The sequence below is a fragment of the Mizuhopecten yessoensis genome, unplaced genomic scaffold (assembly GCF_002113885.1).
Source record: "Mizuhopecten yessoensis strain PY_sf001 unplaced genomic scaffold, ASM211388v2 scaffold10733, whole genome shotgun sequence".
NCBI classification, from domain to species: domain Eukaryota; kingdom Metazoa; phylum Mollusca; class Bivalvia; order Pectinida; family Pectinidae; genus Mizuhopecten; species Mizuhopecten yessoensis.
This window is the reverse complement of record NW_018408694.1, coordinates 227,471-247,140: the sequence shown is the minus strand read 5'-3', so window position 1 is coordinate 247,140 and position 19,670 is coordinate 227,471. Positions and strand designations below refer to the sequence as shown.

Below are 19,670 nucleotides of genomic sequence, written 5' to 3'. Positions count from 1 at the left end.
ACTCCCTTCCCTATTGTCTAGTATACTGGACAAGGTTTTGGGTACTCCCTTCCCTATTGTCTAGTATACTGGACAAGGTTTTAGGTACTCCCTTCCCTAGTTAAATGCATACTCTTTTGAATACTCATTGATTTCCATAGATAGTCTGAATTCATTCCTACAGTCGGAAACAAAAATACATTGTTCTTGCGGCCCTACAGGTGACATAAAAACTAGATTTTGACAAAAAACAATGCATAAGTATGTATTATAAGGACATCATTGTCATTACTTAACTATTGACACATTTATTGGTTAAAAAGTATTTTTTGCAAAGAATGATCCTATTTGGGTAGTGATCTGATTTGGGTCCCGACTCCTTAGGTTTTTCCTGCTGTTCAATCCTATTGGTTTTATGTTCTATTAACAGCTATGGTCATTTAAGGATGTGCCAGGTTTTGGTGGTGGGGGAAAAGCCAGATTTCCTGGAGAAAAACCACCAATCTACGGCCAGTACCTGGCAACTGACTTACATAGGTCTCGAACCTGTGACCCAGTGATGGAGGACTAGCAGAAAGGCCAGACGCCTTAACCCTTTCACCACTGTAGACCATAATGGATTCACCCAGGTCAATGCACGGTAGAGTCTACTAAAGTTACATAGGGGTGAAAGGGTTAACCACTTGGGTCACCGTGGCCCCTTTTCAGTGCTATTGCTAACACATGCAAATAAGACGATATTGAAGTTGATTATTTACGTTGAGTGGCTGAGTACGTATCCTCATGATATAGTCCTTCACCTCACCAGAACAGCGTATCGGCGGAATGTCCCCCTGCATCATGTACCGGATGCTGTCCATCTTGTGAAATATCTACAGCAGAAAGCAACACGTAGGATCAGTTAGCCAGATATATACCTTCAGTACTATTTTCCTTTGAACTCTGGGAACCTACCCATTACTGTTGTTTGGGTTTATATCTGAACTCAGTAGAGGTGAAATTACAAGTCCTTTATTTTAGTAACTTTCTGAATTTTTTTTCGCTTAAATTGGATGGAAAAGTGCCAGATTTCATTGGAATTTTAATTTGTCAACCCTCTGTGATTAGGAGAGACTCCCTCCCTAATGTTTGACAAATATTTATCGATCTCCCTCTCATCCTTACTAACTTTCCCTATTTTTTTTAGGGAGAACAGCTCAAAAGATGCCATTTAAAAGTGTTATTTTTTCTCCTAGGATAAACATACACACATTTTTATTAAGCTTTTAAAACTGAGCAAGCGTAAACTCCCCCATAGAAATTTCAAAATCTCAGGAAGTACAACGTATCTCATAGAAGGTGTGTCAGCCCCTCGGAACACCTCAGGATTCTATGTATAAATTGTTTGATGTTAACAGCTGTCTTACTGTTCAGTGCACCTCTGTGTTTTATGCATTGCTCATATATTTACCTGGTAAAACAGTTTTCGGTCTCTTGGGGTGCCTCTGTGTTTTTCCTGGTCTAACAGATGGAAGTTGTTTTTGATCAAACCAAGGAATTGCTGGATACCTATCTCAGTCAGGAAAGCTTTCTTCTTCTCAATCAAAGTCTGGGGGGTAAAATAAGGAAATCAATCCATCTATCCGTCACTGAATTAAACATAGTTAAGTCGTTTGTAATATGTGTTTTCACCAATATTGCATTGCGGCCTTCAGGCTGGAACTTGATACAAAATGTAGTTCCCCAAAGGTAAACAAGTTTTCCTATATCAATGTAACCCTTCACGCCCCTTATATACAGCAATGCATGGCTAAATCGTTCACAAAATTACAGTATTTAATGATAAAATGAATGGAAAACATTGTTCTCAATCTATTATACAATTTTAATGTGCCTACAAATCATGTAGCAAAATGGATTTCCTGCTAAACAGATTATGTAAATGAAAGTAGGGAGTTAGTTTGTTTGGATATTTTTTTGACTGTTGGATGTTATGAATGCGAAAGGAAATAGAACGAGTCTAAATCCATAAGTAAACAGGAAATTGGAAAACAATTTATCACAAGCTTTATTTTTTGGACAAACAAAAATTATGTTTGTTTTAGGTTACGGTACAGGGAAAAAAACATTTTATTTTTTTATCTTATGAAGGGTTGGGGTTGAGGGGCTAATTTGCCTAAGTGTTGGGGAGTGGGGGAGATAATTGAAGAAATTACAAAAATCACAAAACATATTCTTTGATCTTTTCAATAATGATATGATTTTTAAATATGGTTCTGATACCTACTTGTGAGGTAGAGAGGGTATATATATAGTTGCCTATATTTGTCCATCTATTTGTTTGCATCCAGTGGTTAAATTATCCCAACCATGGATTGAGTGTGTTCGAGTGAGATAAAATTGTTAGGGTCGGAGGTACAATCTACGATCTGTCGGGGCACCTGAAACAAACATTATTTTTGGCCTTACCTTCCATAGTGGGCTAGTGTATTCATGGCCTTCAGCAAACACCAGCTGCAATAAAGCATGAACCAAAACTATGATTTCTAATACCATTTTCATGTAAAATAAGGATTTTATTTGATTTGTAGTTCTTTTCATTCTATAGCAGATTTTTTCACTTCAAGTCCAGAATTTTATCATGAAATGCTTAAATACTGGTGATAGATCAATATAGAAAAAAAATCTTTTATTAAAAACTACTTTTCTTGTTGTGTTAAAAGCTATCTAAACGTTACAGCGTTTGATCTATGTATTGGTCCCTCACCTCCAGTATCACCACACTTCCCTTTAGCACCATCTCACTAAACACCTTGGCCTCGTACGCCCCATACTCAAAGTCCTTGGTGGGACCGCGATTCTCAAAACTGTCCTTCAGTGCCTTACATGTTCCGAGCACGGCCTACAATAGCAAGGGCAGATAACCATAAGGGATCACTTACTTTCGTACTTTCATAATAAAAATAATAGACGCTAATAGATAGATAAAGAACATCATGAATTGCGATATTTAACGAGATATTAAAAAATATGTTCCAAAAACACTTGGGCAGACCGTAGGAAGAGCAGGGGCAATCACTATATGTATATGTACTGTAAAATAGGACATTTTCGTGCGGAAATGTTCGCGTTGTGACCGTTTAAAACTGATCACAATTTGGAATTTTTTGCATTGTGTTTGCAATAGTTTTAAAATTTGAATATTCAATTTATCTTTATATATAATCTGAAAATAAATATTCGTGTGTGGATATTTTCTTGCCAACTATGCAAGGCAAAAACATAAACATTTCCACACCGTGAAAAATTTCCAGTTAACAATATCTTAGATCTGGAAATAAATAACCGTTAAACGAAAGTTTGTCAAGAAAAAAAAGAAAAAAATCATTACGGTATAAAAAAAAAAATTTAAACGTCCAGATTTCCCTGGATTTTCAATGTTTACCTCTGTTTTCTCAGCGTAAATGACTACGTAATCAATATCACTCTCCGGCGTGGCCAGCCCATACATGTGGCTCCCTGCTCTGGCCACCAGCAGGATCTGGCTTGGCTCCAACTTTCCCACTGGTCCGCCGATTCTCTCCATTATGGACAACAGGCCACTGTGATCATCAGGGAGGGCTACAACAAAAATAGAAGTCATCTTATATACACACTGTAACTCTGCTCACAACTACAAATACTAATAAGAAAGGGTGATCCTTTACGCTGTCACCAGTTTTATTTGTTCAGGGCTGGAAATTAATTTTGAATAACAGTTGTAGTAGTTTCCAAAATTTTAATAGTCCAAATTCCAGTAACCTTATATTATTCAGTAATAGACGCCAGCGTGTAAAATTTGTGGATTTTTTTTTACGCATTCAGAAATATTCTATGCAAGTGCCTAAAATTTCAGTTTTTCAATATTTACGCATTTTTTACGCATTTGTGGAATTGCGAATACTCCACATTTGTGGAAAAGTGTGAAATTTACAATGCAGAGGAAATGTGGAACAACTGTGGAATAACGTGTAATTTGTAGGTAAGGTTAGCATACAAAATAATTTTGTTAGCTTTTGGGAACTACTGTTTGCTGATTATGGACCACTGTTAGCCATTGAGAGACCACTCTAAGCCATTGAGAGACCATTTTTGGCCATTGAGAGACCACTCTTAGCCATTGAAAGACCACTCAAAGCGATTGAGAGACCACTCTTGGCCATTGAGATACCATTCTTAGCCATTGAGAGACCACTCTTGGCCACTGAGAGACCACTCTAAGCCATTGAGAGACCACTCTTGGCCATTGAGAGACCACTTTTAGCCATTGAGAGACCACTCTAAGACATTGAGAGACCACTCTTAGCCATTGAAAGATCACTCTTAGCCATTGAGAGACCACTCTGAGCCATTAAGAAACTGCTCTTAGCCATTGAGAAACCACTCTTAGCCATTGAGGGACCACTCTTAGCCATTGAGACACAACTCTTGGCCATTGAGAGACCACTCTAAGCCATTGAGATAACACTCTTAGCAATTGATAGACCACTCTTGGCCATTGAGAGACCACTCTTGGCCATTGAGAGACCACTCTTAGCCATTGAGAGACCACTCTTAGCCATTTGAGAGACCACTCTAAGCCATTGAGAAATCACTCTTAGCCATTGAGAGACAACTCTTGGCCATTGAGAGACCACTCTTGGCCATTGAGGGACCACTATTAGCCATTAAGAGACCACTCAAAGTCATTGAGAGACCACTCTTGGCCATTGAGAGACCACTCTAGGCCATTGAGAGACCACTCTTGGCCATTGAGAGACCACTTTTAGCCATTGACAGACCACTCTAAGACATTGAGAGACCACTCTTAGCCATTGAAAGACCACTCTTAGCCAATGAGAGACTGCTCTGAGCCATTGAGAGACCACTCTTAGCCATTGAGAGACCAATCTGAGCCATTAAGAAACTGCTCTTAGCCATTGAGAAACCACTCATAGCCATTGAGGGACCACTCTTAGCCATTGAGAGACAACTCTTGGCCATTGAGAGACCACTCTTCGTCATTGAGAGAACACTCTTAGCCAATGAGAGACCGCTCTGAGCCATTGAGAGACAAATCTTAACCATTAAGAGACCACTCTTAGCCATTGAGAGACTGCTCTTAGCCATTGAGAAACTACTCTTAGCCATTGAGGGACCACTCTTGGCCATTGAGAGACAACTCTTGGCCATTGAGAGACCACTCTTCGTCATTGAGAGAACACTCTTAGCCAATGAGAGACCGCTCTGAGCCATTGAGAGACCAATCTTAACCATTAAGAGACCACTCTTAGCCATTGAGAGACTGCTCTTAGCCATTGAGAAACTACTCTTAGCCATTGAGGGACCACTCTTAGCCATTGAGAGACAACTCTTGGCCATTGAGAGACCACTCTTAGCCAATGAGAGACCGCTCTGAGCCATTGAGAGACAAATCTTAACCATTAAGAATCAACTCTTATCCATTGAGAGACTGCTCTTAGCCATTGAGAAACTACTCTTAGCCATTGAGGGACCACTCTTAGCCATTGAGAGACAAATCTTGGCCATAGAGAGACCACTCTTGGTCATTGAGAGAGCACTCTTAGCCAATGAGAGACCGCTGTGAGCCATTGAGAGACAAATCTTAACCATTAAGAGACCACTCTTAGACATTGAGAGACTGCTCTTAGCCATTGACAAACTACTCTTAGCCATTGAGGGACCACTCTTAGCCATTGAGAGACAACTCTTGGCCATTGAGAGACCACTCTTGGTCATTGAGAGAACACTCTTAGCCAATGAGAGACCGCTCTGAGCCATTGAGAGACCAATCTTAACCATTAAGAGACCACTCTTAGCCATTGAGAGACTGCTCTTAGCCATTGAGAAACCACTCTTAGCCATTGAGGGACCACTCTTGGCCACTGAGAGACCACTCTTGGCCATTGAGAGAACATTCTTAGCCAATGAGAGACCACTCTGAGCCATTGAGAGACTGCTCTGAGCCATTGAGAGACTGCTCTTAGCCATTGAGAGACCACTCTTAACCATTAAGAGACCACTCTTAGCCATTGAGACAATTGATTTTAACTGGTATGTTATCTTACCTTGCTGTACAAGTGTTCGACCCTCCAGGCGAACAGCGAACTGCCATTTCTGGATGATCGCCTCAATCTTGTTTACATTTGTATACTTCAATTTAGATAGTTGACCTTTGACCTCCTCATTCCATTTCATGACAATGTTGAAAATGTCTCGTTTTGACGTATCCTGATCCTAGTTAAATACAAGAAACCAATTAACCTATTACCACAGTGACTATACAGTGAAAGCTGTCTTTACAGTCTTCAATAACGTCCTATATGTTTGGTGTAAATCTTGTCTTTACAGACTTCAATAACGTCCTGTATTGTTTAGTGTAAATCTTGTCCTTACAGACTTCAATAACGTCCTGTAATGTTTAGTGTAAATCTTGTCTTTACAGACTTCAATAACGTCCTGTAATGTTTGGTGTAAATCTTGTCTTTACAGACTTCAATAACGTCCTGTATTGTTTAGGGTAAATCTTGTCCTTACAGACTTCAATAACGTCCTATAATGTTTGGTTTAAATCTTGTCTTTACAGACTTCAATAACATCCTGTAATGTTTGGGGTAAATCTTGTCCTTACATACTTCAATAACGTCCTGTAATGTTTAGTGTAAATCTTGTCCTTACATACTTCAATGACGTCCTGTAATGTTTGGTGTAAATCTTATCCTGACAAATTCAATAACGTCCTATATGTTTGGTGTAAATCTTGTCTTTACAGACTTCAATAACGTCCTGTATTGTTTAGGGTAAATCTTGTCCTTACAGACTTCAATAACGTCCTATAATGTTTGCTGTAAATCTTGTCCTTACAGACTTCAATAACGTCCTGTAATGTTTGATGTAAATCTTGTCCTTACAAACTTCAATAACGACCTATAATGTTTGGTGTAAATCTTATCCTGACAAATTCAATAACGTCCTATATGTTTGGTGTAAATCATGTCTTTACAGACTTCAATAACGTCCTGTATTGTTTAGGGTAAATCTTGTCCTTACAGACTTCAATAACGTCCTGTAATGTTAGGTGTAAATCTTGTCCTTACAGACTTCAATAACGTCCTGTATTGTTTAGGGTAAATCTTGTCCTTACAGACTTCAATAACGTCCTATAATGTTTGATGTAAATCTTGTCCTTACTGACTTCAATAACGTCCTGTAATGTTTGATGTAAATCTTGTCCTTACAGACTTCAATAACTTCCTATAATGTTTGGTGTAAATCTTGTCCTTACTGACTTCAATAACGTCCTGTAATGTTTGATGTAAATCTTGTCCTTACTGACTTCAATAACTTCCTATAATGTTTGGTGTAAATCTTATCCTGACAAATTCAATAACGTCCTATATGTTTGGTGTAAATCATGTCTTTACAGACTTCAATAACGTCCTGTAATGTTAGGTGTAAATCTTGTCCTTACAGACTTCAATAACGTCCTATAATGTTTGATGTAAATCTTGTCCTTACAAACTTCAATAACGTCCTATAATGTTTGGTGGAAATCTTATCCTGACAAATTTCAATAACGTCCTGTAATGTTTGATGTAAATCTTGTCTTTACAGACTTCAATAACATCCTGTAATGTTTGGTGTAATCTTGTCCTTACAGACTTCAATAACATCCTGTAATGTTTGGTGTAATCTTGTCCTTACAGACTTCAATAACATCATGTAATGTTTGGTGTAAATCTTGTCATTACAGACTTCAATAACATCCTGTAATGTTTGGGGTAAATCTTGTCCTTACATACTTCAATAACGTCCTGTAATGTTTAGTGTAAATCTTGTCCTTACATACTTCAATAACGTCCTGTAATGTTTGGTGTAAATCTTGTCCTTACATACTTCAATGACGTCCTGTAATGTTTGGTGTAAATCTTATCCTGACAAATTTCAATAACTTCCTATAATGTTTGGTGTAAATCTTATCCTGACAAATTTCAATAACGTCCTGTAATGTTTGATGTAAATCTTGTCCTTACAAACTTCAATAACGTCCTATAATGTTTGGTGTAAATCTTATCCTGACAAATTTCAATAACGTCCTATAATGTTTGGTGTAAATCTTGTCCTTACAAACTTCAATAACGTCCTGTAATGTTTGGTGTAAATCTTGTCCTTACATACTTCAATAACGTCCTGTAATGTTTGGTGTAAATCTTGTCCTTACAGACTTCAATAACGTCCTGTAATGTTTGGTGTAAATCTTGTCCTTACAGACTTCAATAACGTCCTGTAATGTTTGGTGTAAATCTTGTCCTTACAGACTTCAATAACGTCCTGTAATGTTTGGTGTAAATCTTGTCCTTACAGACTTCAATAACGTCCTGTAATGTTTGGTGTAAATCTTGTCCTTACAGACTTCAATAACGTCCTGTAATGTTTGGTGTAAATCTTGTCCTTACAGACTTCAATAACGTCCTGTAATGTTTGGTGTAAATCTTGTCCTTACAGACTTCAATAACGTCCTGTAATGTTTGGTGTAAATCTTGTCCTTACAGACTTCAATAACGTCCTGTAATGTTTGGTGTAAATCTTGTCCTTACAGACTTCAATAACGTCCTGTAATGTTTGGTGTAAATCTTGTCCTTACAGACTTCAATAACGTCCTGTAATGTTTGGTGTAAATCTTGTCCTTACAGACTTCAATAACGTCCTGTAATGTTTGGTGTAAATCTTGTCCTTACAGACTTCAATAACGTCCTGTAATGTTTGGTGTAAATCTTGTCCTTACAGACTTCAATAACGTCCTGTAATGTTTGGTGTAAATCTTGTCCTTACAGACTTCAATAACGTCCTGTAATGTTTGGTGTAAATCTTGTCCTTACAGACTTCAATAACGTCCTGTAATGTTTGGTGTAAATCTTGTCCTTACAGACTTCAATAACGTCCTGTAATGTTTGGTGTAAATCTTGTCCTTACAGACTTCAATAACGTCCTGTAATGTTTGGTGTAAATCTTGTCCTTACAGACTTCAATAACGTCCTGTAATGTTTGGTGTAAATCTTGTCCTTACAGACTTCAATAACGTCCTGTAATGTTTGGTGTAAATCTTGTCCTTACAGACTTCAATAACGTCCTGTAATGTTTGGTGTAAATCTTGTCCTTACAGACTTCAATAACGTCCTGTAATGTTTGGTGTAAATCTTGTCCTTACAGACTTCAATAACGTCCTGTAATGTTTGGTGTAAATCTTGTCCTTACAGACTTCAATAACGTCCTGTAATGTTTGGTGTAAATCTTGTCCTTACAGACTTCAATAACGTCCTGTAATGTTTGGTGTAAATCTTGTCCTTACAGACTTCAATAACGTCCTGTAATGTTTGGTGTAAATCTTGTCCTTACAGACTTCAATAACGTCCTGTAATGTTTGGTGTAAATCTTGTCCTTACAGACTTCAATAACGTCCTGTAATGTTTGGTGTAAATCTTGTCCTTACAGACTTCAATAACGTCCTGTAATGTTTGGTGTAAATCTTGTCCTTACAGACTTCAATAACGTCCTGTAATGTTTGGTGTAAATCTTGTCCTTACAGACTTCAATAACGTCCTGTAATGTTTGGTGTAAATCTTGTCCTTACAGACTTCAATAACGTCCTGTAATGTTTGGTGTAAATCTTGTCCTTACAGACTTCAATAACGTCCTGTAATGTTTGGTGTAAATCTTGTCCTTACAGACTTCAATAACGTCCTGTAATGTTTGGTGTAAATCTTGTCCTTACAGACTTCAATAACGTCCTGTAATGTTTGGTGTAAATCTTGTTCTTACAGACTTCAATAACTTCCTGTAATGTTTGGTGTAAATCTTGTCCTTACAGACTTCAATAACGTCCTATAATGTTTGGTGTAAATATTGTCCTTACAGACTTCAACAACGTCCTGTAATGTTTGATGTAAATCTTGTCCTTACAGACTTCAATAACTTCCTATAATGTTTGGTGTAAATCTTGTCCTTACAGACTTCAATAACGTCCTGTAATGTTTGGTGTAAATTTCGTCCTTACAGACTTCAATAACGTCCTGTAATGTTTGGTGTAAATCTTGTCCTTACAGACTTCAATAACGTCCTATAATGTTTGGTGTAAATCTTATCCTGACAAATTTCAATAACGTCCTATAATGTTTGGTGTAAATATTGTCCTTTCAGACTTCAACAACGTCCTGTAATGTTTGATGTAAATCTTGTCCTTACAGACTTCAATGACGTCCTGTAATGGTTGGTGTAAATCTTGTCCTTACAGATTTCAATAACGTCCTGTAATGTTTGGTGTAAATTTCGTCCTTACAGACTTCAATAACGATAATGTTTGGTGTAAATCTTGTCCTTACTGACTTCAATAACGTCCTATAATGTTTGGTGTAAATATTGTCCTTACAGACTTCAACAACGTCCTGTAATGTTTGATGTAAATCTTGTCCTTACAGACTTCAATAATGTCCTGTAATGTTTGATGTAAATCTTGTCCTTACAGACTTCAATAACTTCCTATAATGTCTGGTGTAAATCTTGTCCTTACAGACTTCAATAACGTCCTGTAACGTTTGGTGTAAATCTTGTCCTTACAGACTTCAATAACTTCCTATAATGTTTGGGGTAAATCTTGTCCTTACAGACTTCAATAACGTCCTGTACTGTTTGGTGTAAATCTTGTCCTTACAGACTTCAATAACGTCCTATAACGTCTGGCGTCATTTACACTTAATTCCACGTCAGACATCTTATCAAATGAGAGCAAAATTCCTTGTCATTTATGCATTGCTCAAGGAAAAAGCCTATCGAAATATTACATTTAGGTAAGATATCTTTCATTTCTTAAATCAGGAAAACTGGGAAAAAGAACGATTATGATAGAGTCAAAAAATAATATATATAATTTGCATACCTTGTACAGTCTTTGAAGCATTTCAGCACCTTCTTTGGCCAACGCTGGTAAATCTTCTACAGCAAATACGTCAGTCAGGGGAGGTAATCCAGACACCAAATTGAAGAGATGATGAATCAACCTGGAAATAAAATTTAAAAAACTCAGTATAGACAAGATGGTTTATTCATATTCAACTTCTGATCATGGCAATACATTTTTAATTTTCTCAAATTCTGATAGGCACAGTGAACACTTTCTGTAATATTTTGGGTTACATTTCATTTTAGATGGGAATGTGTATTTCCAAATTCAGGTATTGGAATACAACAAAAAAGAATGTTAAACATTTTATTCAGCATTTTTCGGCAAAAAAAAAGACTATCCATAGGCTATAGGATGCATAATGTTGCAATTTTTGAGGCTGGAGACATATTTTTCATCATTCCAAATACCTGAGGAACATCAATGTGAGGTTCAACAACCAACATACGGGGAAACTTTCGCTATATCAAATATTCGACCTTTGCCGAACAAATTCAATGTTTGCGCAGTGTTAATTTCGCCCTTTACATGTACAATGTAATAACTAAATACTTGCCAACCTTTTGAAATTTCCATGGGGAGATTTGGCATGCTCAAAATTAAAACATGAACAAAATGTGTGTATACACCCCCTAGAGCCAAATAACCCTTTATTATGACATATTTTGAGCTGTTCTTTCAGATGAAATCATTAGGTCTTGGAATACAGGAACAGTTTAGCAAATTCACTGGTTAAAAATACTGTATTAAAGGGTCCAAAATTGGGAGTTTCCCTCCTAAATAGGGCGGGTTGGCAAGTATGTCGCTATACAGTGTATGTTGTGTACAAACATTCGCCTACATGATCAATTCGTCGTCCCTGGGGCGAATAAGGGGCAAGGTAAACTGCGGCGGGACCTCCCAGTATACAGTATTTGATGGTCGTTATTTGATATCAAAGCTTACAGAAATGTATAATATATATACTGCACCTAAAACTATTACAGAAGTCCCGGAATGTTGCCGTTTCCCTTAGTCTGAAAGGTCCTTTTTTAGACGTTTTCTTTCCAATGTTCCCTGTACACTGTCCTTGGCAGGAACACACAGACCCCTGCAAACCTGGAAATGTTGGAAAAAATCTTAGTTTTAATTCGAAAATTCCAAGATCTTAATATTTGGCCAAAAAAAATAAGCATTTATTAAACTGCTTGTTCTAAAAATCTGGAAATGTTGGTGGTTTCATACATGAAAATTCTAATTTTCAAGCATCAGAATATTTCTTTTCACACATGAAGATATTTACATATACTTTGACATAAGGAAAAGTTTGTGCTTCAAATTGTGAAAATGTTCATATCATTTGAGCATTAACAACTGCAGTAAGAAAGAACCGTCATATTTACTCAACAAATCTTTATAATCCATCTGCTGTCGTAGATCTTTCCATGCCTCATCCTCGTATAAAACAGCAGATTTCGGGGCAAACAGAACCTCTATACATCGTGTCCTTCCTCGTGACAGGAAGTGAAGGAAATGGTAGAGTTCCACGGCGTACAACCAGCCCTGGAAATTATATATAATAATCAGAAATATCAGATGTCACCCTACATCTTCAAGTCATTGGTTGGTTCATTTGAAGGTTTGAAATGCATCTTTTTAACATTTAAGAGGGTATGCAACACAGTTCTGTTCTAACCTATTCCATGATGCACGTTATTGTAGGGACACGTCAGTGACATCGCTGTAAGACATAGATCTAGGCTGGAATTGGCACACGCTGGATTTTAGGCGCTGAATATGCAGAATTAAATTTATTTAAACATACCTATTTCTTGTTGATAAGTTCTAAAAAGGATTAATAAGATATATTGATGTTTTTAAACCGTTGATAATGAATCTTAGATTTTGTTTGTTTGTGCGTGTGTGGAGGGGAGCTGACTGTTGTTTACATAGTGAGGTCAGAGGTCATGTAACGGTACATGTAGTACTGTTATATTACTACACACTTGCTTTCATTGAATCATAACAACATTTTGAGTTGGTACTGTTATCTGGAGGGACTACAACACAAATGTAGATATAATTACGTGGAGGTCAGCGGTTTGTGATACTGACTCTGTATTACCATTTTAAGTATTATTAACTTTATGATATCAGATCGATTGTATTGCTCCCTACAAAATGCCGCATTTTCTTATTTTCAAATTTTCTTATATTTTATCTTATTTAACGATTCAAACATCATTCAGCATCTCACATAACAATTAAGAAACTTGATTCTGTGAAGATGTACATGGTTACATGGTCCTGAGAAAGTTATATCAACCACAACTTCGGCTCGGTCAATATCACCTTCTCAGGTCTATATAATCACATCTTCACCTCAACTTAAGTCCATCATTGGTAATTATCTACATGTACATGTATATAACTGTTGGGTCGTGAGACTGTGCCAGCTATTGGTAGTCATATAGGATCTTACATGACTTTCCATTTCATATGAGAATTATGAAACAAGTCTAAGAATTATTCAATTTAGTGAGCCTCTGGCAAGCTACAATGAAAACTTTGTGACGAGTTTCATAAGTTTTCTATGAATTGAACACGAGAGTAAGATATTTTTTATCACATAATCAAGATTTGTGGCATTTATTCGTGTAAAACAACAATTTTCATGCAATCTTGAAATGTAAAAAGCCACCATTTTGACTCCAGTGCGTAAGTCTGTGACGTCATGTACTTGTCCTAGGCGTGACGTCACAATTGAAATTTACAGGGCTGATAGTTCATATTACATGGGTGAATATGCAAAAAATATGACATATATTCACTGGATAACACAGTCCATTATGTGATAAATGTGATTATTACATGATAAACATCACATCATGAAAGTCTGTTTTCACCATCCCTGCTGATCTGAGATGATTGTGACTGTGTTGTTCAGTATTCTTAGTTAGTAGTAGTACAGCTAAGCGTAAAGTTGTCAGGTGCGTTAACCTGTTACGTTTACACAAGTTATAGCCTGTTCTATTATGTGAATGTCTAGGGTAGGATAGGTTAATACTTGTTGTTATTTTCTGTTTTTAGGGTCTTCTAACCAAGGAATAAAAACTATTGTAATTGAAGAAGGTGTTGATCGTTATTAGAAAAGAAACCTTGAAGCCACGAACAGCTACACAACCAAGGGCAGGTAACTAGGGTCACACTCAACTTTCCTCGACTCTTACCTCATCTATGACAAAAGCTTTCTCTTGGTCGTGATAATTGGTCGGTGCCATATATTGGAGGTCGTGGGACAGGTACACAATAAATATCACATTATGTCGTGCCCTCTCTCCCCTTTCCTGTTGTGTAACTTGATACCAAGGGCAGGTAACTAGGGTCACACTCAACACCTTGCGACAAGCACCTGCAAAAAGGATCAACTAATTCAGATGCAGACATTAAATTCCACTTAATTTAGTAGTGCCTTAGCCTTGTATTTAATAATCAATAAAGTGTTCAGAAAGAAACGTTGACACCAAAATAATGATAATAATAATAATAATAATAATTCAAGGTTCTTATATACCGCTTTATCACAGCCTAGTTCGTAGGTCGTCTCAAAGCAGTTCACAAATTATTATCCGTGGTTATAGGGCCTTTGCAACCCACCAATATCTTTCTCAACTCCCTGGGAAGCATACGGCCTGTGCTGCTATTTCGGCACTCACAGGTAGCATTCTACAATTCTAGCACAGCCCAACCACATACTCATTTACAGCTAAGTAGACTGGAACAAGCGGTGTAAAGTATCTAGCTCAAAGATACAACACAGTGCCGTGCCATGAATCAAACCCACAACCCTTCGGTCACGAGCTCGGCATCCTACCACTAGACTATAGTGCCTCCATGGTCCTTTTCTGGACCATTTATTCAGAGGAGTTTGGTGATCACTTGCGGAATTAATAACTTGATGTATAAATAAAGAGTTAAATAGTGGAAAAGGGAATCTTGAGATGCATTTGCAATAAGTGAGGAGGCAAATCAAACAACTCACAAAGGCCATTATATCAAGGTTTTATAACTGTATGTCATTACGTGCTATCAAGATTAATAATTTATAACTGACATGACAGAAAAGCTACTGAACTGACTGTCTGGCTACCAGTTATATCCCAGTACATAGTACAGGCCTATAACTATCTAAATCATTCGCATGAAGTTTGCAGGTTAAACTTTTGGAGGTTTATCTGATCAACAACTTGAACAGATACAGTGTACAGACTGTGTTAACTCATTCACCCCTTAAGACACATGAACTCTTCCAATTCAAAGGTTGGAATAGTTCATAATGAAATTTTAGGGGTGAATGAGTTAACAGGAATTCAACTGTATATAGAACTACCAATATACAATAAACAAACCTGTATTTAACACTCGATGGATAATCGGCTCCATTGATGTAATATAAGATCAGGATCAACAAGCTAACCTCAAAACTACTGAAGTACATACCATATTTGTCCTGTAATAAGCCCAGGGGGCCAACACATAATCTCTGACTGACAGTAGGGGACAGGCTTATAACAGGACAATGAAAAAGCTTTTGTTTGCATTTCTCCCTAGCTGTAATATACATTGGTGAGCTTATTGCCGAGCATGGGCTTATTACCGAGCATGGGCTTATTACCGAGCATGGGCTTATTGCCAGATGAATACAGTAGTTGACACACAAACATAAGGTCAAGTCCTAACAATAGATAGATATCTCATGTATGAAAGTAACAAAAAAGTATCAGATAAAAAGTGTCAGTAATTTATACCTTTAAATGCATGCGTGACAAAATTGTTGAATTTGACCTGGACCTCCTCCGTCACAGATGAGGGGATATGCATTAGTGTTAGCTGGCGAAATTCTGTTAATTTGTCACGCTTGATTTGTGGGGGGTCAAAGTCCACATTTGAACCATCCAGTTCAGCCTTGATGCTTCTCAGATTGTCTAAGGTCTCGCAAGCTTTTTCGCGGACTGAAAAAAACAAACAATCATATTTGGTGCAATCGTCATTTAAGGATCCCTGTACAGCTGTAACTACGCATTGCAACCAGGTTTTTTCAATGCATGACTATAGCGTTAATAAATCATTTCTGAAAAGAAAACCATATCTTGTGGAAATAGACTGGGATGTAAAGTCTGGACTTCAGATCATCATACTACAGGGCTAACTGATTGAGCTACTCAGTCTGGACTTCAGATCATCAAACTACAGGGCTAACTGATTGAGCTACTCAGTCTGGACTTTAGATCATCATACTTCAGGGCTAACTGATTGAGTTACCCAGTCTGGACTTTAGATCATCATACTACAGGGCTAACTGATTGAGCTACTCAGTCTGGACTTCAGATCATCATACTTCAGGGATAACTGATTGAGCTACCCAGTCTGGACTTCAGATCATCATACTACAGGGCTAACTGATTGAGCTACTAAGTCTGGACTTCAGATCCTCATACTACAGGGCTAACAGATTGAGTTACCCAGTCTGACTTCAGATCATCATACTATAGGGCTAACTGATTGAGTCACTCAGTTTGGACTTCAGATCATCATACTACAGCGCTAACTGATTGAGTTACCCAGTCTGGATTTCAGATCATCATACTACGGGGCTAACTGATTGAGTCACTCAGTTTGGACTTCAGATCATCATACTACGGGGCTAACTGATTGAGTCACTCAGTTTGGACTTCAGATCATCAAACTACAGGGCTAACTGATTGAGCTACTCAATCTGTCCAAATAACAATACAGTCAGATTTATAACATTCAAGAAAAAATTAAGGGGAGGTTACTGTAAATGTAAATGTAGTGTAAATAAACATTGTGGGACAGGGATCCTTAAGATCACTACTGGTGGCTTGGATAGACGGATGAAGGTTGTATACACTTATTTTTATTTTCTTAAGAGATGAACACCTCTTCAGCGATGTCGTTCCTGGGCACCTTCACCTTACCTTTGGATGTTCTAGGTAACTTGTAAGTCAATCGGGTGTGAGCTTGCAATGCCTCCGTTGCCATGGTAACCAAATCTCTTTCTGCATCCATTATTACCTTTCAGGGGAAATCTGCAATATAGGTAACAAATGTAACAGAGGTCATTATTTTTTCAATGCCTCCGCTAGGAGTCGAACCCGGGACCTCTGGCTTACTGGTCTTACGCTCAACCGATCGAGCTAAAGAGAAGTTCTCTATAGCCGAGCGGTATATTGCAGCTAGTATTTACCAGGGTTACATACTCCCCCTCCAGGGAAGAACTCGTCCTCGAGCTTCCAGGGGTCACGGTCATAGCCATTCCTTCGCAAGTATAGCTAGCGCTGAGTATTTTGTCAATTCACCCGGGTCCCTACGTGGGCGCCAATGTAACAGAGGTCATTATTTTTTCAATGCCTCCGCTAGGAGTCGAACCCGGGACCTCTGGCTTACTGGTCTTACGCTCAACCGATCGAGCTAAAGAGAAGTTCTCTATAGCCGAGCGGTATATTGCAGCTAGTATTTACCAGGGTTACATACTCCCCCTCCAGGGAAGAACTCGTCCTCGAGCTTCCAGGGGTCACGGTCATAGCCATTCCTTCGCAAGTATAGCTAGCGCTGAGTATTTTGTCAATTCACCCGGGTCCCTACGTGGGCGCCAATGTAACAGAGGTCATTATTTTTTCAATGCCTCCGCTAGGAGTCGAACCCGGGACCTCTGGCTTACTGGTCTTACGCTCAACCGATCGAGCTAAAGAGAAGTTCTCTATAGCCGAGCGGTATATTGCAGCTAGTATTTACCAGGGTTACACAAATATAAGATAATCATTAGATTTACAGGAATATTTTAAACACAGTGGTAGATTGAGACAGCGAGCTCAAGGAATCATTGCCAAATAATAAACCCCCTCCTCGAAACTCCAGGGGTACTCGCTTGTGTTCTTTTGTCATAACAAAATCAAAGACACACATGTACATTTAGCTACTTGATTGGTTTAAAGTGAAAAAAACTGACCAATCGCTAGGCTGATATATATATATACCTGTCCTTTAAAGATTAGAGAGGAATGATTCCGGCCAATTTCAAAGCCAGTCAATACTCCGATTTCAATTAAGCAGGTCAAAAAAAAAACATGATTTTCTCAATATCAACACAACAACACCCACCAAGAACTAAAAATTCTCGTTTAATTTTCCTTACAAGTATACCCCTCTTTCTGATGTTTCCAAGCATGGGTGCTTCCTATGACGAATACGGTAATTGGCTACTTATAATTATGATACGCTTTCCATTATACTGTTCCAAACTGTTGGACAAGTTCAAAGTCTGCATTTAGTTTACGCTGTGACCAATTTATCAGTCTTTGTATTTTAGACATTACTTGTGTAAGGAACCCTTGTGATTTAATCAGCAAATATAGTTTTAGAATTTGTGTCAACATAAAGCCAAAAGACCACTATAAATGTGTAAATACAAATTTGGAAAATGCACTACGTATTTGTGGATTGAATGATTGAACTATACGAGTGTTTAGTTGCGCCGAATATCCTGACATTCCTAGGCCTGTTTGTTCAGGAAGTGACCTGTGTACAACCAATTATTTTTCATGTTAATTTCAACACATATCAAAGAAAGCACATTCGAGTATACATACCAAAGTTTACAGTGTAATCGTCAGTCTCAATGCTGTTCATAGACCGTGTATTGCTGTGTTTGGGTTTCAGGTCGTGTTGCAACAGGTCAAAGAGCAAAGGTCAAGTGTCGCACAAGGGAAACAACTCGTACAGGATCGAATTCCAACATGGTGCTGCAAAAATGAAATCGATATACTAATAGTCTTATGACCAAACTTATGGGAAAATCCGAAACCTGCCTTGCTCCGACACGAACTTTGTTAATGTTTATGTAAAATTTTAATTTTAATTTAACTGAAATAAAATCAAAATAGATTTTGTGACAAAAAATATTTACAGTGCATGATTATAAATTGTTGAATATTAACACGGAATAAAATTGCTTCTATCTAACAAAAATTGAATTATTGAAAATAAACGTAGGAAGCATTATGTGATCGATTTTTTCGAATATATTTAAACAATATATACCTTCCACAGAATACAATTCAAATTATGAAAATGATATGATAGAAGCATACTTTTACACAAAAAAGGGAGAAATTAAAAACTTTAAAAGAATCAATCTTACCGTTTAGCTATTTTTTATCAACGCAACTATCTTTGCGCCTCTGCGACTTTCCCCAGGAGCTGTACTCTGAGCATTGCCCTGTATGGAGGCATGACGCGGCGATCACGCCTCCACTCGATCCTCCACTATCCGGGCCTATGTCGTCTAAATCTAGCGCTTGGTTTTATATCAGTTGAAACTCGGGAAGATTAGGGGAATTCCCTATCTTTCCACACAGGTACCGTATATACTCTTGTAAAATGTGTATAAAGTGGAAAACTAGGGGAATTCCCTATCTTTCCACACAGGTACCGTATATACTGTTGTAAAATGTGTATAAAGTGGAAAACTAGGGGAATTCCTATCTTTCCAACAGTTACCGTATAAGCTATCCAAATATATATTAAATCCCGTTATCAACTATCGCGTTAGCTAGCGCGCTTCGTTGAATTTGCATTTGTCCAGTTGGCATTCATATTGCCTATGAATTCCAACTGAAAGCAGTTCAATGCTTAAATACAACGTACATGTTACATG

The 19,670-nt window shown here is 37.7% G+C and overlaps 1 protein-coding gene across 1 annotated transcript in view; it reads right to left on the bottom strand.

The window, feature by feature from the left end:
* LOC110462037 overlaps positions 1 to 19,316 on the bottom strand; it is a 23,923-nt gene extending 4,607 nt beyond the window's left edge. The window contains exons 1-14 of the mRNA XM_021515813.1: positions 19,155 to 19,316; positions 18,604 to 18,756; positions 16,933 to 17,043; positions 15,742 to 15,945; positions 14,164 to 14,345; positions 12,337 to 12,496; positions 11,926 to 12,052; positions 10,931 to 11,051; positions 6,066 to 6,234; positions 3,404 to 3,579; positions 2,726 to 2,860; positions 2,428 to 2,472; positions 1,430 to 1,567; positions 738 to 851 (exon numbers count right to left, since the gene is read on the bottom strand). Coding sequence (XP_021371488.1) covers positions 738 to 851; positions 1,430 to 1,567; positions 2,428 to 2,472; positions 2,726 to 2,860; positions 3,404 to 3,579; positions 6,066 to 6,234; positions 10,931 to 11,051; positions 11,926 to 12,052; positions 12,337 to 12,496; positions 14,164 to 14,345; positions 15,742 to 15,945; positions 16,933 to 17,023 — 1,662 coding nt within the window. The 5' untranslated portion in view covers positions 17,024 to 17,043; positions 18,604 to 18,756; positions 19,155 to 19,316. The remainder of the gene's footprint in view (positions 1 to 737; positions 852 to 1,429; positions 1,568 to 2,427; positions 2,473 to 2,725; positions 2,861 to 3,403; positions 3,580 to 6,065; positions 6,235 to 10,930; positions 11,052 to 11,925; positions 12,053 to 12,336; positions 12,497 to 14,163; positions 14,346 to 15,741; positions 15,946 to 16,932; positions 17,044 to 18,603; positions 18,757 to 19,154) is intronic.
* Between the last annotated feature and the right edge of the window lie 354 nt (positions 19,317 to 19,670).